Source organism: Falco cherrug, chromosome 6 (genome assembly GCF_023634085.1).
Source record: "Falco cherrug isolate bFalChe1 chromosome 6, bFalChe1.pri, whole genome shotgun sequence".
In the NCBI taxonomy this organism is placed as follows: Eukaryota; Metazoa; Chordata; class Aves; order Falconiformes; family Falconidae; genus Falco; species Falco cherrug.
In genome coordinates, this window is record NC_073702.1 from 20671228 (window position 1) to 20687053 (window position 15826).

The window sequence follows — 15826 nt, forward strand, 5'->3', positions numbered from 1 at the left end:
TTTTCTGTTTCAAAGACCACTCCCTGCCTCACCATGGATGCTTAAATGGAAAATCTGTGTTGCGTGTGAGACACTGACATATGAAAACAATTAATTTGGGAATCCTTTCTCCCTATGAAGTCATCTGAGTCATGAAAACTTACAAATTCTCACCTCTCTAAGCTCACATTAAAATCAATATTTTCTTCAAGGCTACGTTAACTTTCACAGATTGTAGCTGTGGAGTACAAAAAATTCTGTTTCATATAGATCTATGAAATGCTGCACACTGAATTGTGTGTTACCTGAGGACTTGCCAGAATGCAAGCTATATATAATTCTCCTATAGCTAAAGCTTCTGAAATAGTAGATTCTTCTCCTGCCCTTATACTGCTTTTTCCATATTGCTGAAGCAGGGAGTAAGTTATTTAACACCCTTGTTGAAGTATGAGCCTACAAATGCTAACTAGATGAAAGCCTTCATAACTTAAATAACTTTCTGATGCCATTTTTAAGAACAAGTGGGGACAAAGTAGAAAAAGGCACTTCTGCATTTCTGTTACGACAAGGATAACACAAGGGTAGTGTCAATTGGGGAACAGGACAGGACAGAGCCTTTTTTCATCACACAAAAATTTAGTTATGTGGCTATGACTTTTGCATTGCTACTTGTCTTCAGGACCGAAGTACAAGCTCTAATTCCTTTTTCTTTTCTTTTTTTTATTTTTTCTTTTTCTTTCTTTTTTTTTTTTTATTTACAAACATAGACAAGAAGCTTGTATGCTATAGTGAATTCCTGTTAAAAATTTGCCTCATGTTTGTAAGCAATACAAAGTTTGAAGTCTCTGGTGGCAATGGAGTGCCACTTATCGAAGAGTTAAGAGCAAGAGAAGAGTTGTGGAAAGCTTGTGGGAGCCCACAGTCCAGCTTTGTTAAAAGCCACCATAGTGGCAGAAGTTGGCCTGAACCAGAGCAGAGAGCACTCCTGGTGCTGGGGCAATTTGTTGTCATGGCTTTTCTGTAAAATTGACAAAACAGTAAATCAAGGTATAGGAAAGGAAAAATGAAAGCAGGAGAGGAAACGTGTTTTTTAAGCAATATTGCCTTAGTAATAAGGAGCTGAAGATATGATGGCAAGCTGATGATAGCTGAAGAAAAGCCGCTATTAAATTAACAGTAGTGTATCTATCTATTACTGAAGCTGGTTTATTCCAAATTTAATCTGCCGTTACTTCTTTTCTTGTCTCTCTTTCAGTCCCATAAGTCTTTCCCTGACCTGTAAGTACTTAGACTTGAGACAAGTAGTACATACAAGTGTTCCACAGTTAGTATTTATCAAATAATACATGACATTAGGTACTTTACATTAAGCTTTATCTTTTCAGAGTTAAAGAATCTTTCTTCTTAAATGTATTTTGCTGAAACATAAAGCATTTGGATTAATTTGATAAACACAATTTGGAATCGTTCTAGGATATTTGTATACCCTATGATTACAACTTTATAGCCTGAAGAAGGGTAAGCTCATACCTTATTCTGTTTGTCCATACCTAGTATAGCAGGTCTTAATAGTTCAAAATCCAGTTTGATTTCATAGCTACAGTCATTGCAGGGAATGTTGTGAACAATATAGAGAATATCTGATTGTGAAATCTGTCTCCAACAGTTTTAACTCACAATTCAGCTGCACGGTTTTAGTATGTATCCTGTTGTCCTGCTTTCATTAAGTGTAAACTTGTTCTCTCATCTTAGTAACATAATTCTCAGTATGAGTCAGACAGACTCTTTCTTCAAGGGGTTCCCAGGGAAAAAAAAATTAGGAAAAAATACGCTTCAGATTGCTAGTTCTATAAAATTTGTGTATACATGGATAAGATATATGTCAATCTTTTCATGATCCACTGCTTTTGTAATAGTAGCAAGAATATTAAAATCTTGATTGTGCAATATATTTTGTTCAATCATATATCAGGATAGAAGTATCTTGTTACATTCCTGTCTTCCATCTTGAAAAAAATGTGCTAGTCCATGTAAAATCTAAAGTCAATTAACTTTCTCCTTCTCTGTCAAAATCAGTTTTACATGTCTCAGTGAAAAGAAATGTCAGACCAGAATGTCTGTGTGTTGGCAGGCTGACAGGATAGGAGGTGTGCAGGTGGATCTCATAAACCTTTTGTCTCCAGTTATGGTGACAGGATGAGGTAACTTCTGCATTCCTTGATCATGCTCCTTAAGATATAGGGAGTCATTTCTATTTAAAATTGATTTATAAATTAAGGTCAGTTTCAGACTATTCATACTCCCCTCAGTGTCCTAAGTCCATAGGACTGTATGGAAACTGCCCAATAGTTTCATGTTTTGCCTAGAATACTTAGCATTTTCAACCTGCTTGCAACTGTGATTCATTCATGCACTTTAATTTTTGTCCCATTCTTACCTTCAGTTTGTATAATATTTCTTATGACCTGGTGTTTGCCTTCCAGTGTCTTCATAGTGACTGCATTGAAATCATCATTTCTCACATCATAGTTGTAAAAATCTTCCAATATCCTCTTAAAAGCTTTCAATTTCTTGATCACTTTAGTAAGGCTGGTCTGCATTTGCTTTAGATTGAATTACTTTTATTTGAACATGGGAATCAGATTTGTATGCAGGCTTCCAGATAAGGTCTTTGTAGTTTCCTGTACTTGTCTTTCTGTTTGATAAGTATGTTGTTTAATACACAGAGATACTGTCATTTTTACCTTCTTATCCTATTGGCTTTCAAGCACAGGATGGATTTGATTTTTATGACTTGAGTGTAGGTCTTTGGTCTAATGGGATCTTCAAAAGTAGTCTTGTTAAAAAGGGTATTTGCTTGGTTTTGTTTGTTACTGTACATGAAGTGGTGAGCTAGAGGTAGTTTTCCAATTATATTTTTTATGTTGACAGTTTGCAAGTAACACTGTGGAAGGATAGCTGAGTAAACAGGAGTTGCTTCATTGCCAAAAAGTTACCATGGTCTTTCTCAGAATGAGAAGGGCAGGTGTTGCACACACTTGTGATGGTCGTACTAACAAACTAAGACAGACCATAGAACACACTGAACCTTTTAAAGGAGGTGGAAAAGCATGATTTTGATATTTTTTAGAATATGACTAATTACTTTCTATATCTGGTAGCTGGCAAAATTTCCATTTATAAATTTTGCACAGCCACAAATGCTTTTTATAGCCTCAGCCTCGACTGTCATGCTCTGCCCGTTCTCCTGTTTCAAGAGGAGAAGACCAAAATCTAGAAATATTGCTCACTGATCTCAGCTCATCTAGGAGAGTGTGTAGTACATCTGAGGCAAAATAAGTATGAGGTAATAGAAAGTTTTAGCTTTAACTTCAAATTGCCTTTGTACTTGATAGTTTTCTGGCATTGTTTGTACAATATTGACTTTTATGATCTTATAACCAACAGCAAGACATTTATTACATACTTTATAATAAAAGTAAACACACTAAAAATAAAATCCATCAATCTTTCGTTATTACCTGCACAAGAAAATTAAAATATCAATCTCAACGTGGAAGATGTATTAGAGTTTCAAAGTTGCTGCATACTCCCAAATGATTTTCATAGCTGTGCAATCCAATACAATTTTGCACATCCTCAGATACAGACAGACACAGTTGGGTAAATGCTTGTAAAACAAGAAAGCTGTATCTTTCAAAAGTGATATGATCCAATTCTTTTATCCAGAAAATATTGCAATGATTTATGAGTGCACAAATGCAGAAATGAACACATAACAGGGAACAGATTTCCTCTTATCCTTGGATTCTGTGAAATTACAGGTTTCTGCTTGCTCAGCTAACAATAATAAACATAACAGCTTTATTTGTGTAAGCTGATAACACTGTGGTTTTTTTGTTGGGTTGGTTGTTTTTCTTAAAAATCTCAAATAGGCCAAACAAGTCTGAACAAAAAAGTTGCCAACAGATAAATAGTGGGCCATACTTGATGTGTCACTCTGCGTTTCTGTGCTCTGTAGATTCTCGAGTGCTATGTTTGGCACCTTGAAGTGTAAATATGGCTTAATTATTAGGTATTAGAGGAGCTTGTATTTTGTATGTTTTGGTTTCTGTGAGTGAACTCATCCTACCCCTACAGTAAAACAAATTGCATTAATTTCTTATGAAATTATTTTTAAGAAGGATGCAAATTTTCAGTGTTAGATAACTTGCAGACTAAAGCTTCCAAGGTGAGTTGTGTGTCTGCATGGCTCTGTGTATGTGCCCATGTGCAAATGACCAAATGTTTGGTACTGCCTTTCTAGTAGTAATTTCTGATCATGATTTTTCATAGCTCTGGGGTTGTGGAAAATTTGCTCATTTCATTTTTTTTTTTTTTTTTTTTTTTGCGGGGGGAATAAAGGTGAAAATTCGATGTATATTTCTCTTCTGCTCCCCCCCCACCCCCCACCCAGTTTAATAGTTAGCTCAGATCAGTGTATTGAGCCAGATTTGTATTCTGACATGTCAGCTGCTGGAAGGGGTTTTGGAGAAATCCTGAGAACTTTTAAGAAAAAACATAAAACTGGAGGCATTCAAACTGAAGGCTTACTGTTCTAATGTAATGTGCGTATGTGTGTGTGTATGTATGATACATATACACTAAATAGACTAAAAATTGAGTTTTCGCAGAAGCCTTTATTAAATATCATAACAAAATTATTATATAGAGAAAAAAATAATTTACTGCTAGTACCAGTGTAGAGTAATTTTGGAATTACGCTTCCTGTGGGAGGCATTCCTTTTAACTATTTTTCTTATTATATGGTTTCACCTTATCTTTATTATACTGGGGGCTTTTTAAATATCAGAATTTATACATAAAATTGTTTTATGATTATTTTCTGAAGATGGAATCATAGACTGATTTACACTGGGAAGGGTCTCTGGTGGTTTTTTGATTAATACTGACTCACCTACACCAAAGAAGGACCAAGTTAGATGAAGTTTCATAGGGCCTTGTCCTGTTGCAATTTGGGCATTCCAAGGCCAGATTTCACAATCTGTCTGGGCAACTTTAATCCTTTCCTGTTCTCAAGCTGGAAAAGAACCCAAACATTCTAAGTTCTACATGCAATTTCCTTTGTTGCAATTTGCATCCATTGCATCCCATCTTGTCGCTATGCACTTTTGAGAAAAGTCTTCTCTGTGCTTTCCCAAAGAATATGGAGACAGTATGAAGATTCCCCCTTCCCAAAGCAGTCTTTTCTTCAGGTGGAACAAGCCCAGCTCTCTTAGTCCCCCATCACAGGAAAAGTGCTCCAACCCTGACCATTGTGGTAGCTCTCCACTGAGCTTGATTTGGTATGTTATTGTCCTTGTACTGGGAAGTCTCAGACAGCACACAGTACTCCAGCCACAGACTCAGAAGCACAATGTAGAGGGGAAGAATAATTTCCCTTGGTCTGCTGGATGCTCTTTTACTCTTCTACAGCTTGAGGTGCAGTTGTCTGTCTTTGCTGCCAGAGCACACTGCTGCCATTTCCCTTTCTGCCAAACTGCTTCCCAGCCAGCTGGCACCACACTATATAGTTGCATGGTGTTACTCTGTCCTGGGGACAAAACTTTGCATTTTTCTTTGTTTAATTTCTCAGTATTTGTGTCACAATGTTTCAAAGGTATCTCAACAACCTGGAGAATGGCAGTCCTGCCCTTCAATGTATGGACTACTCACTGGTTTGGTGTCATCCTGAATTTGAGGAGGGTTCATTCCATTTCCGATTGCAATAAAAGTTATTAAAGAATAACAGCTGTGTTATGAACCTTTGAGGAATCAAGTAGCAACTAACTACCAGCTGAGCTCTACTGATCACAACACTCTGAACCTTGCAGTCCAGCCAGTTTTCCGCCTACCTTACAGCGTAGTTGCCATTTCATGCTCCACTGGATCTGTTACAACGCTACTACAGAGAGCCTTGTCAAAAGCTTTGCTGAAGTTACGATATACAACATCCAATCCTCTCCCATAGTCCTCTAAGCCAGTCATCTATTCAAACAAGGCAATCAGATTGATTAGGCATGATTCACCCTTAGTGACTCCATGTTGGCTCTTCCAGCTTACTGTTGAACTGGAAGTTAAAATGTGGAAAAGATACTCAGTTTTCTGGAGGTCCATCACTGCTGAAGTACAAAAGGGGTCTTTTTTGGGCCCAGTACTGTTTAATGTCTTCATTAATGAGTTGGACAACAGAGTGCATGCCTAGCAAGTTTCCAGGTGATACAGAACTCAGAAGAATGGCTGATATACCAGAAGGTTTGGCTGCTATTCAAAAGGATCTAAACAGGATGGAGGAGCAGGAAAATCTCACAGAGCTCAAAAAGGACAAATTCAAAGTCTTGCACCTGGGAATGAATAACCCCAGGCATCGGTGAAAGATGGGGGCTGCCAGCTAGAAGGCATCTCTGCAGAGAACCTGGGGACAACTTGTTGACCATGGATCAGCAATATGCCCTTGTGGCAAAGAACAACAGTCTTCTGGGCTGCTTTACGCAGACTGCTGCCAGCAGGCTGAGGGAGGTGGTTGTTCACTTCTACTCAGCACTGGTGAGACCACACCTAGAGTTGTGTTTCCAGTTCTGGGCTCCCCAGTGCAAGAGACATGGACATACAGAAGCAAGGCCAGCAAAGGATGACAAAGAATGTTAAGTACTTGGCGCATCTGACCTGAGGAGAGACAGAGATCTGGGATTGTTCAGCCTGGAGAAGAGAAAGCTCAGGGGAATTTTATTGAGGCCTGTAAAGTCCCTTCTGGGGAGTGGTAAAGATGATGCAGGTGGACTCTTCCTTGTGATGGCCACTGGCAAGAGAAGAGGCAATGGACACAAAGTGAAATACAGGAAAATCTGTTTAAACATAAGAAGAAGCTTTTAGAATTATCTATTTAAAACTTATTTATTTATTACTTCTGTGAGGTTGATCATACACAGCAAAAGGTTGGCCAGAGACCCTGGGGAGTCTTCACCTTTGGAAATACTAACAACTGAAACAGACATGGTCTGAGCAACCTGCTCTAGCTTTTTCATCTCTTTCGCTTTCCACAAAGTGTGATATCCATGAAAGCAAGTTAGCAGGCCATGCTGGTTTTGAGAATAAAGAAGAATTTTGTGAAGGATAGGATTGTACAGTTTCTGTCATGGTACTGTCCTCTAACAAATGACCGACATGCATCTACAGTGTTCAATACTAATGTGGAAATCAGTGCTGGTAGATCAATTAACTATTCATTGTACATAGCTTCTGGAACTAGAAAGGGCAAAGTTTTTTAATAAATTGACAGTGAAATATTACCCGCTTTTCAATTGATTCAATATTTGGAATTATTTTAAAAAAGAAAGGTCAAAATGTACTGCAATGGAGTTTAATGTAAGACATTAGAAACTTAAAAAAAAAAATCAAATATATTGATTCTGTAGTCTTTTTTGATGTAGAAATGGCAAGTACAGGTATACAGAATTCTTTAGAATTCTTTAGAATTAGTTTTTCCAAGCAAATTTCATTATTACACATTAAAAAAATGCATTATATTATTTCTAGAACAGATTTATGAAAATACTGGAAAATAGCTTTACATGTATATATATATAAGTATCTAAGTCCATCTTTTGTTCAGTACAGCACTTTTAGTTCAGTAGATTGAAATGCTATTATTTTTTTTTTTTCCCTGAGTGCCTTTTCTAATGAAGCTGCTTTTCTGAATTGGAGCAGAGACTTTAGTGTTAGTGCCATTCTTGCAAGAAAATCTAGCATTTTCTCCTGTCCTATTTGTTACCATATTTTGTTGTTCTGGTTTCATAACGCGTGTAGTTATTACCTTCCTCAAAAATTATTTTATTCTGTTCCTCTGGAAATATACAGATTTCTGTATATCTTCTATTTATGCATGAAACCACAAAGTACATACTTAATGTAGCCATGTGAACAGGGTGTCATGGGCTGTGCATTACACCTGTTAACCATCTTGGCATAGGCCATGAAATTTTCGGTAACCCTGATTATCTCCACAGAGCTTCTGAAATTCCTCCCAGTATTAGAATTCCAAGGCTGTCCAATATCAAGGGATTTTCTGACTTCTTCCTAACTTAAGCTTTTTTCATTGTGTATTGTTTTGTCTGTGGCCACCAGTGTAAGAACGTGATGTTAGGAAACACGTGGGGGACTGTAATAAAGGGACTATGGAACAGCAAAAAGTAGGCAAGCTTGTATTTGACTGAACTTAGGTGCAATATGGAAAACTTTTCCAGTTGTATCATGAAGAACAGGAAAAAAGAGCAAATAAGATGTGCATGTGTAGAGTCTTGTAAAGCTATCAAAATAAATGAAGGAGAAAACGTGCATCTTGGTCCTTCCTTTCTTCTTTGCCCTTCCTATTTTTCCAAATTTGAATTAAGCTTCTCTTTGAATTGTTGCTGTCAAGTTCCAACTACCATGTGTGTCACTGGCCTATAAGAGCTGGGCAACTGATTCACAGAAGGGTGAAACTGTTATCTTTAAATGAAATAAGCTGTGTGAGCTTTTCACTGTTAAGGCCTCTAGGGAATCTTTGCAATTTAGTTTAGGATCGTGAGATCTTAGGGGAAAAAAAAAATAACTCCATCATGTTCTCCTGACATCATTGTCAGATTGAGCCTCTGAATAGTACTTTCAGCAAAAGCAGGGAAGTTAATTTTTACAGTTTTATAATTGATTTCAAATCTAGATGCCTTACGCAGGTAAAAATTAATAGGACTTGGCGTTCCGGGGACCTCAAAACCTTCAGAATATATTAGAAAGTATGTTTTTTGAACTTGACCTTTTAAACAAAAGTACAAAACCATCTTATGAATACAGGACATTATGTTGGCAGCAGTTGACATGATGGGTTTGAAGTAAACATGGGAAAAACATAGGCATTGCTTATTGTGTATTTAAAGACTCTTGCACTCTAGTGTGATTATCATAGTAAGAAGACTTATATGGAATAAAATAATAATTCAAAGGTTTATTCAGTTTAATGACAGCTACCATTTATATTTTGGGGTTTTTTCATTATCAACAACTGCTGTCTAATTCTGTGTGATTTCTCTGTTATGATAAATCAGAAAGGCGTAGGTAGTGAAATCTAGTATCTCCAACAAAATCAAGGAAACTCTGCATAAGTGAAAGCAAAGGATTACTATGTTTAAGGTGCTGTGAATATGCTTTCAAGGGGCCTTTTTTGCAAATAAATATGGAGTTTAGCTTTAGAAAGAGTACTACAGTAAGTAGGTAAGTAAAGTAAGTTAAGTAAGTAAGTAAAGGCTGTGTAAATAAATGATCTGAGACAGCCTATCTGAGAATAACTTGTAAATATGAGTTTATTTAACAACGTTTAATTAATTACTAATTTATAATAACTTAATAATTAATTAATTGATTATCACTAAAAATTGTGCCATTTCTCTACAACTCTTTACAGTCCTGCTGTGGTAGCATTTTGACACTGTTGTCATGAAGATTAGTGTTATGTTTTAGCTCATAGATTATGATGTTTTTAATTATTTTCTAAAAAAATAAATGTATAGCATGCAGATAGTTAAAATAGTGAGTTAAAACCTTTGAAATTTTATTTCTGTAATGAATTGCATTATGGATTTTGATTATGTGAAATTATCAAACATTTTAACTGTCTAGAAAGATACAGGTAATATATGAGGAAGGCCTATCTTTTAGCTTTAATTTCATGAATAAATCTTGCTACACATTGCTCCAGATTGATCTGTGCTAAGAAGTGAAGTCCCCACAGGTTTGTATGTCTGTTGTAATGGTGAAGATAGACTATTAAGGAGGAAGTATTAGTAGGTGGATCTGTTCTGCTCTCCCATTGTACATATTTTTGCTTTTAAAATACTAAGGCTAAACAGATCCCTTTCCAAACACTATAGTATTTTCTTTTAAAACCTGGGAAGGACTTGAGTGAAGAAAAATGGCATAAGAGCACACTATCTGAGAATACTTTAATGTTAGGTCAGTGTAAAAAATCTATTGCCTTCAGTGCTTCTCTGTAGTATAGTTAATAATTCTTCTCAACACATAGGGAATATCAAATTATTTCATTAAATAAGCATCTTGATAATGAAAGATGCTGTGACACTGGTGATTCTATGAGCTTCCTCTGGGAAGTGACTGCAGATTCTCAATCCTATTGACAATAGACCTCAAAATAGGTCTACTATAGAAAAAATATGGGTCTTTTACTGAAAACTTGGCAATGAAGTTAAAGCTTGATGGACACATGTAACCTTTGTATATGATATAGCTTTGGTCAGATAGAACTCTTATAATCCAAAGATTAAACTATTTTGTTAGCAACCTTCAAATAATTCATCTTGGGTACTGACTAAAACCAGTACAGTCTGTGCAGATGAAATTGTGTGGCTACCTCAATATACTTCAATCAAAGTTTTAGAAAAGCACATAAATAATGTCGTTGAATGCTTGATCTTGACAAGAGGTGAAATTTTGTGAACTATTGAATCTATTATTGAACATGGCTGTCATTCTCAGATCACTCATCTTTTACTGGGTTTTAGGAGGTTGCAGTAAAATGTGTGCCAGTTTCAGGATGCCAAGTCTCATTTTTTCTGGGGTTCTTGACAGGTATAGTGGTAAGAAGAGGCAGTCATATTGTAGGAGACCTTCTCTACACAGTTAGAAGACTGATTTGCTGCTATACAATTTCAACAGTTAGCCAGTGCCAGTTGTCAGGTATATGGCAGATGTAGATTTGCTGTGATGTGTTTTCCTTGGGAATGCAGTTTATCAAAATCATAGTACTTTGAATACTGCATTTTTTTCTATCTAGAACACCCACTCATAAAAATAAATGTTGAGTTTTGGATTGTATAAATATTGCTGTGTACACCAGATCTTATGATGAAACTATATTAAAGTTTTTTTTTTTAAATCTTTTTATTTGAAAATAACAGGAAGAGAGATTCTTGATTCAAATGCAGGTATTCTCCTATGTGAAAGCATGTCATACATCTTTTTTTGTTTGACTTGTCCTGCAAAATTACCTGTATTAACCTACCAAAGCAAAGCAGCAAAAGGGAAAATTGTGCCAAGGGAGAAGTAACATTTTTAGTAGTGCTATAAAACATACAATAGCATATAGCAGTATATGCTGTAGCATATAATGGATTATTGTTGCCAAGTTTTTGGAATGTAAATTGGTATCTTTTTTAATTTATTCCAATTATTTTGATGTTTTAGAATCAATTTTTTTTATTTGATATGTATTTAGTATCATACGTATGAATCAAACACTGACTCTCTTTCCAATGTGAATGAGTACATCTAAATAAATACCCTATTCTGTTAAGGCTGCTGAAACAGCACAAAAGAAATTGGGAATCATATTGTTTGCTTCTGGGTTTGGTAGCTACTCGCTGAGCAACCTTTATGTGTGATGCACAGAATTCTTAGATTTCTGATCTGCAGCATTGGTAGAGCATTTATCTAACTCATCATTCATTAGAGTGTTATGTGGCTTTTGTTACCTTGTTAATATTTGTAGATTTGGGGATTTTTCTCTTAAAAGGATATTGTAAGTGAAAGTGTTGTCCCATTTTATTTTTTTAGCTTTATGGTTTTTTTGCCTTTTTGAAATTTTCCTACATAATTTGTGTTGTAACTTTAGTATAATTATGAACATTTAAATGCCAGTGTGACTAACTGTTTGAGTAATGAATTAAGGGTGGGCATTCAATAATTGAACTTGCATGGTATAATGGGCTTAATTAGCATTGATATATTGATATAATGCTTTACAACACTCTGAGGATGTGCATGTATTGAGCAATTTATCCTCCTAACATGCAGGTTAGTAAGGTTAGTATGGTGATGTTTATTCTACAGGTGGGTAAAGTGAAGACAGAGAAGTATGGGATGAAAGAATTTGTTCATGAAACATGAAGTTTCTGAAATGATACCTGAATTAGATGTGAGGTTTTCAGACCACCATTTCTTTGATGAACACACTTATCTTTTATGTGCTGTTCTTGACATATTTCAACTTCCTGCACTTATTTATTGTACTCTAAAGGAAATAAAACAATTTTAATTTGTACTACTTCAATGAAAGGAATGGCATGCCATTAATAACTTTCATATGAAATTAAGAACAAAAGCATTTACATTTTCCTCCTCCCCAATACACACTTTTGCTTTTTCTAGGTGGAGGAGTATCATCTTTAAAGTGATAACTATTTAAAACAATCTCTTTAAAATAATTAATTCTTACAGATGGTAGTGACTTCCTGCAACAAGAAAGAAAACAAGATGTCCATTCATATCAGCCCAAAGTCACTGCTTAGGCATTGATTCTTTCTAATTTTCTGTTTCTGTTAACGAAGATTGACTTAATTTATTTTCTAGAACCTGGAGTAATTTTAAAATAAGCAGAAAATCAAACTTTTAATGTATACTTTAGATTTTAATTTACCTGCAGAGACCAGTTAATTATTGGGTACTTTTAAATTGCTATTCTAATAATTAAAATGAAAACTGTATATAAAGTATCTTCTACTGCCTGGATCCATAATGAAGTTGTATGAATATTTATGCAATATTTACCAAAAAGAATTAAATAAAACATTATTTTACTTCATTCACAGCTTGGGGAGAAACAGCAAGATTTATAGGATACCTTATTTGAAAATAAATCTGTAAAGTAATTAACTGAAGGACTGTTAAACAAAGAACTGAGTTTGAAATTAGCTTTGAAAGTGATGTGTATTACAAACTGATATCTGTTGTGAAAATACATTGCATAGCCTGATTTTGACTTTTGTATAAGGGATACTGTTTTAAAAAATACTAAAAATTATTTATTTGTTTGTTTTGCAGGTCTTAACTGTTAAACTTTTCCCTTCTTTCTTTTGACAGTATTACCTAGTCATACTTGTGGCAACCCAGGAGAAATACCTAAAGGAGTACTTCATGGAACAAGATTCAACATTGGAGATAAAATCCGATATAGCTGTATCTCTGGGTACATCCTAGAAGGCCATGCCATGTTGACATGTATTGTGAGTCCTGGAAATGGCGCATCATGGGATTTTCCAGTTCCTTTTTGCAGAGGTAAACATGTAGATATGAAATAATTTAAAAATATTAAGACAATATTAAAATGGCAGATTAAATAAATTTATTTTGAAGGGGGTTTTGTTTGGTTTGTTTGTTTGGTTTGGTTTTTTTTTACTTTCTGAATGTAAATGTACTAATGTACTGACTAAAGATCTGCACCATTTAAAACTGTAATCACATTTCAGAAGCAATGACTCTCCAGAGCTGACATTCAGAGGTAGATATTATATGCTGATCTTTATTCATTTTCAATTATGTAGCAATTGCTATATCAATTTGATGGCAGGATCTGGTAAATGCTTTTGAAGTTTCTTCTTTTGGAAACTTTTCATCAGGAAGGAGAAGTTTGAAATCTTCAACCATACAATGCTTGAAGGGGACCTCTGGTGATCCAATCCCTTTGAGTCCAACTCCTGCTCAAAGCACTGACAATTTCAAAGCTATGAACCAAAGGTCAGGTTGCTCAGGGCTTTGCCCAGTTGACAGTTTAGTATCTCTATGGATGGAGTTTCTAAGGCCTCTCTGGAAACCTGTTCTAGCGCATAGCTGCCCTCATTCTCATGTCCAATTCAAATTATCTTTTTACAGATTGTGTCCATTTCTTGTTCTCCTGTTGTGGACCTATAAAATGATTATGGTTCATCTCTCCTAAACTAAATAGCACCGTTAGATTTTCTCATAACTTCCTCTTTTCCAGGCTGAAAAATCCATTTTCCTCATTCTTGAGTCTCATACATATGTTCTTCAGCATCTTAACCATTTTAGTGGCCCTTCTCTGCACTTGTTCTACTCTGTCAATGTCAATCTCCTTTGTGCTAGGATACCGTAAAATGGACACAGCATTTCATATGGGACCTCCTGAGTGGCAAGTAGATGAATTCTTTAACTCTCTCTCTTTAGCTTCTGGCTCTGTTCTTGCTCATGCAACCCAATAAGGAGGTAAGCCTTCAATGGTGCAAAGTACACCACTGACTCCACTTGTGTTTCACCAGGAACTCAGGTCATTTCATCAGAGCTGCCACCTTGCAAATACTTTTTGCATGGGATGATCCTGTTCCAGGTATAGGACTTTGCATTTTTGTTCTGTAATTTCATGAGATTCCTGTCATTCTTCCAGCTTCTTGAAGCCTTTTCTCAAAGGCTATCATCAAAGCCTGTCTGAATGACAGCCCTGCCTTTCAGGGTGCCATCTGCAAACCTTGCCAGGGTGCGTTCAATCCCATGCTCCAGGCTCAGGGTGAAGTTACTATACATATTCAGCCCCAGTTTGAATCCCTGGGCAGTGTCGCAAGTCACTGACCACTACCTTGACTTTAAACAGTTGGCCTCTGCTGTCTGAGCCAGATGGTCCAGGCAGATTTTCACTCGCATAATAGTCCACCCATCGAGTCTGTATGCCCTCTATTTGTCTACAAGGATATAGCGGGGAACAGCGTTCTGAAAAATCTGTTAACTTCAGGCTAAATCATTCCATCAAAGAAAGCATTCAGGTAGCCAAGGATGATTTGCATCGATAAAAGCTGCCTGTTCCTGTTCACCTTTATGTCCTTTGTGTGCTTGGGAATGGTTTTCATAAACACCTTCAACATAATTTTCTGGAGGTCTGAGGTAAACTTGACAGATATACAGTTGGTAAGATTCTTGGGGTTTTTTTTAAATGAGAAATGAAAAATTTTCTTTTTTCCAGTCATTGGTAATCACCCTTGATTGTCACTCGAATCATTTGAACATGTATCATTCAAAGATGACACAGAGCAACCTCACACTGTGGCACACCAAGAACCCTGATGTGCATACTGTTAAGTACACTTATGAACTTACATACTGTTACGAACTTGTACATATCCTGTTTACTTCTGTAGTTCCTTGTATAGTTTCTCCTGTGCTGTGGCTACTATTTTTCTTCCCAAAACTTCTGCATGTTATTGAGAATTGGCAGTCTTTGCTAATGAAGAGAGAAGCAAAGGGACACTGAGTGCCTCAGCCTTTTTCATGTCTTCATCACAAGGTCACTTACCCCACTGAACAGCAGGCCACCATATCCTTCATTTTCTCTTTGTTGTTGATACACCTACAGAATGGTTTCTAGAATGGCCACTCTTAACATTACTCACCAGTTTCATTCCATCTGAGCTTCAACCTTCCTCCTTCTATCCCTGCATTCCTGAGCAACACTTCCATATTCCTTTCAAGTAGCTTGTCCCTGCTTTCACAGTTTGTACATTTTAAAAAAATGTATTTGTATTTCAGTTATTTGTATTTGGTATTTCAGTTAAAAAATCTCACTCAGGCATTTCATGTTCAAACCCAGCAGCCTCCTGCCATGCATACACATTTATGCACTAGAAATAGATGCACCATTATTGAGCTTTGAGGAAGCTACCCTTGAAGTCCAACAAGCTGTCCTGAGCCCTGTAGCCCTTCAAGGCATCGGCCCATAAGAGCCTGTCTGTCACTTCACAAAGAAGTTGAAATCTTCTCTGCTGAGGTCCAAGGAGTTTATTCTACTACCTGTCTTCCACACTTCCCTTAGAATCTTCGGCTCACGTGTGTCACTTAGGTGAATGGTTCTTTGTTCCTAGTTGACTTGTCCAGTGCCTGCATTATTCCCAATGAACTGAGAAATCTAGTGAATTGCTTGCCCTCTGTCATGCTGCCATCCTCACAGATGTTGGGATGGTTAAAGTTTCCCATGAGAACC

At 36.3% G+C, this 15826-nt stretch overlaps 1 protein-coding gene across 1 annotated transcript in view; it reads left to right on the top strand.

The window, feature by feature from the left end:
* CSMD1 (CUB and Sushi multiple domains 1) overlaps positions 1–15826 on the top strand; it is a 1210443-nt gene that overhangs the window by 557373 nt on the left and 637244 nt on the right. The window contains exon 4 of the mRNA XM_055714855.1: positions 12925–13119. Within this exon, the coding sequence (XP_055570830.1) occupies positions 12925–13119 (195 nt within the window). The remainder of the gene's footprint in view (positions 1–12924; positions 13120–15826) is intronic.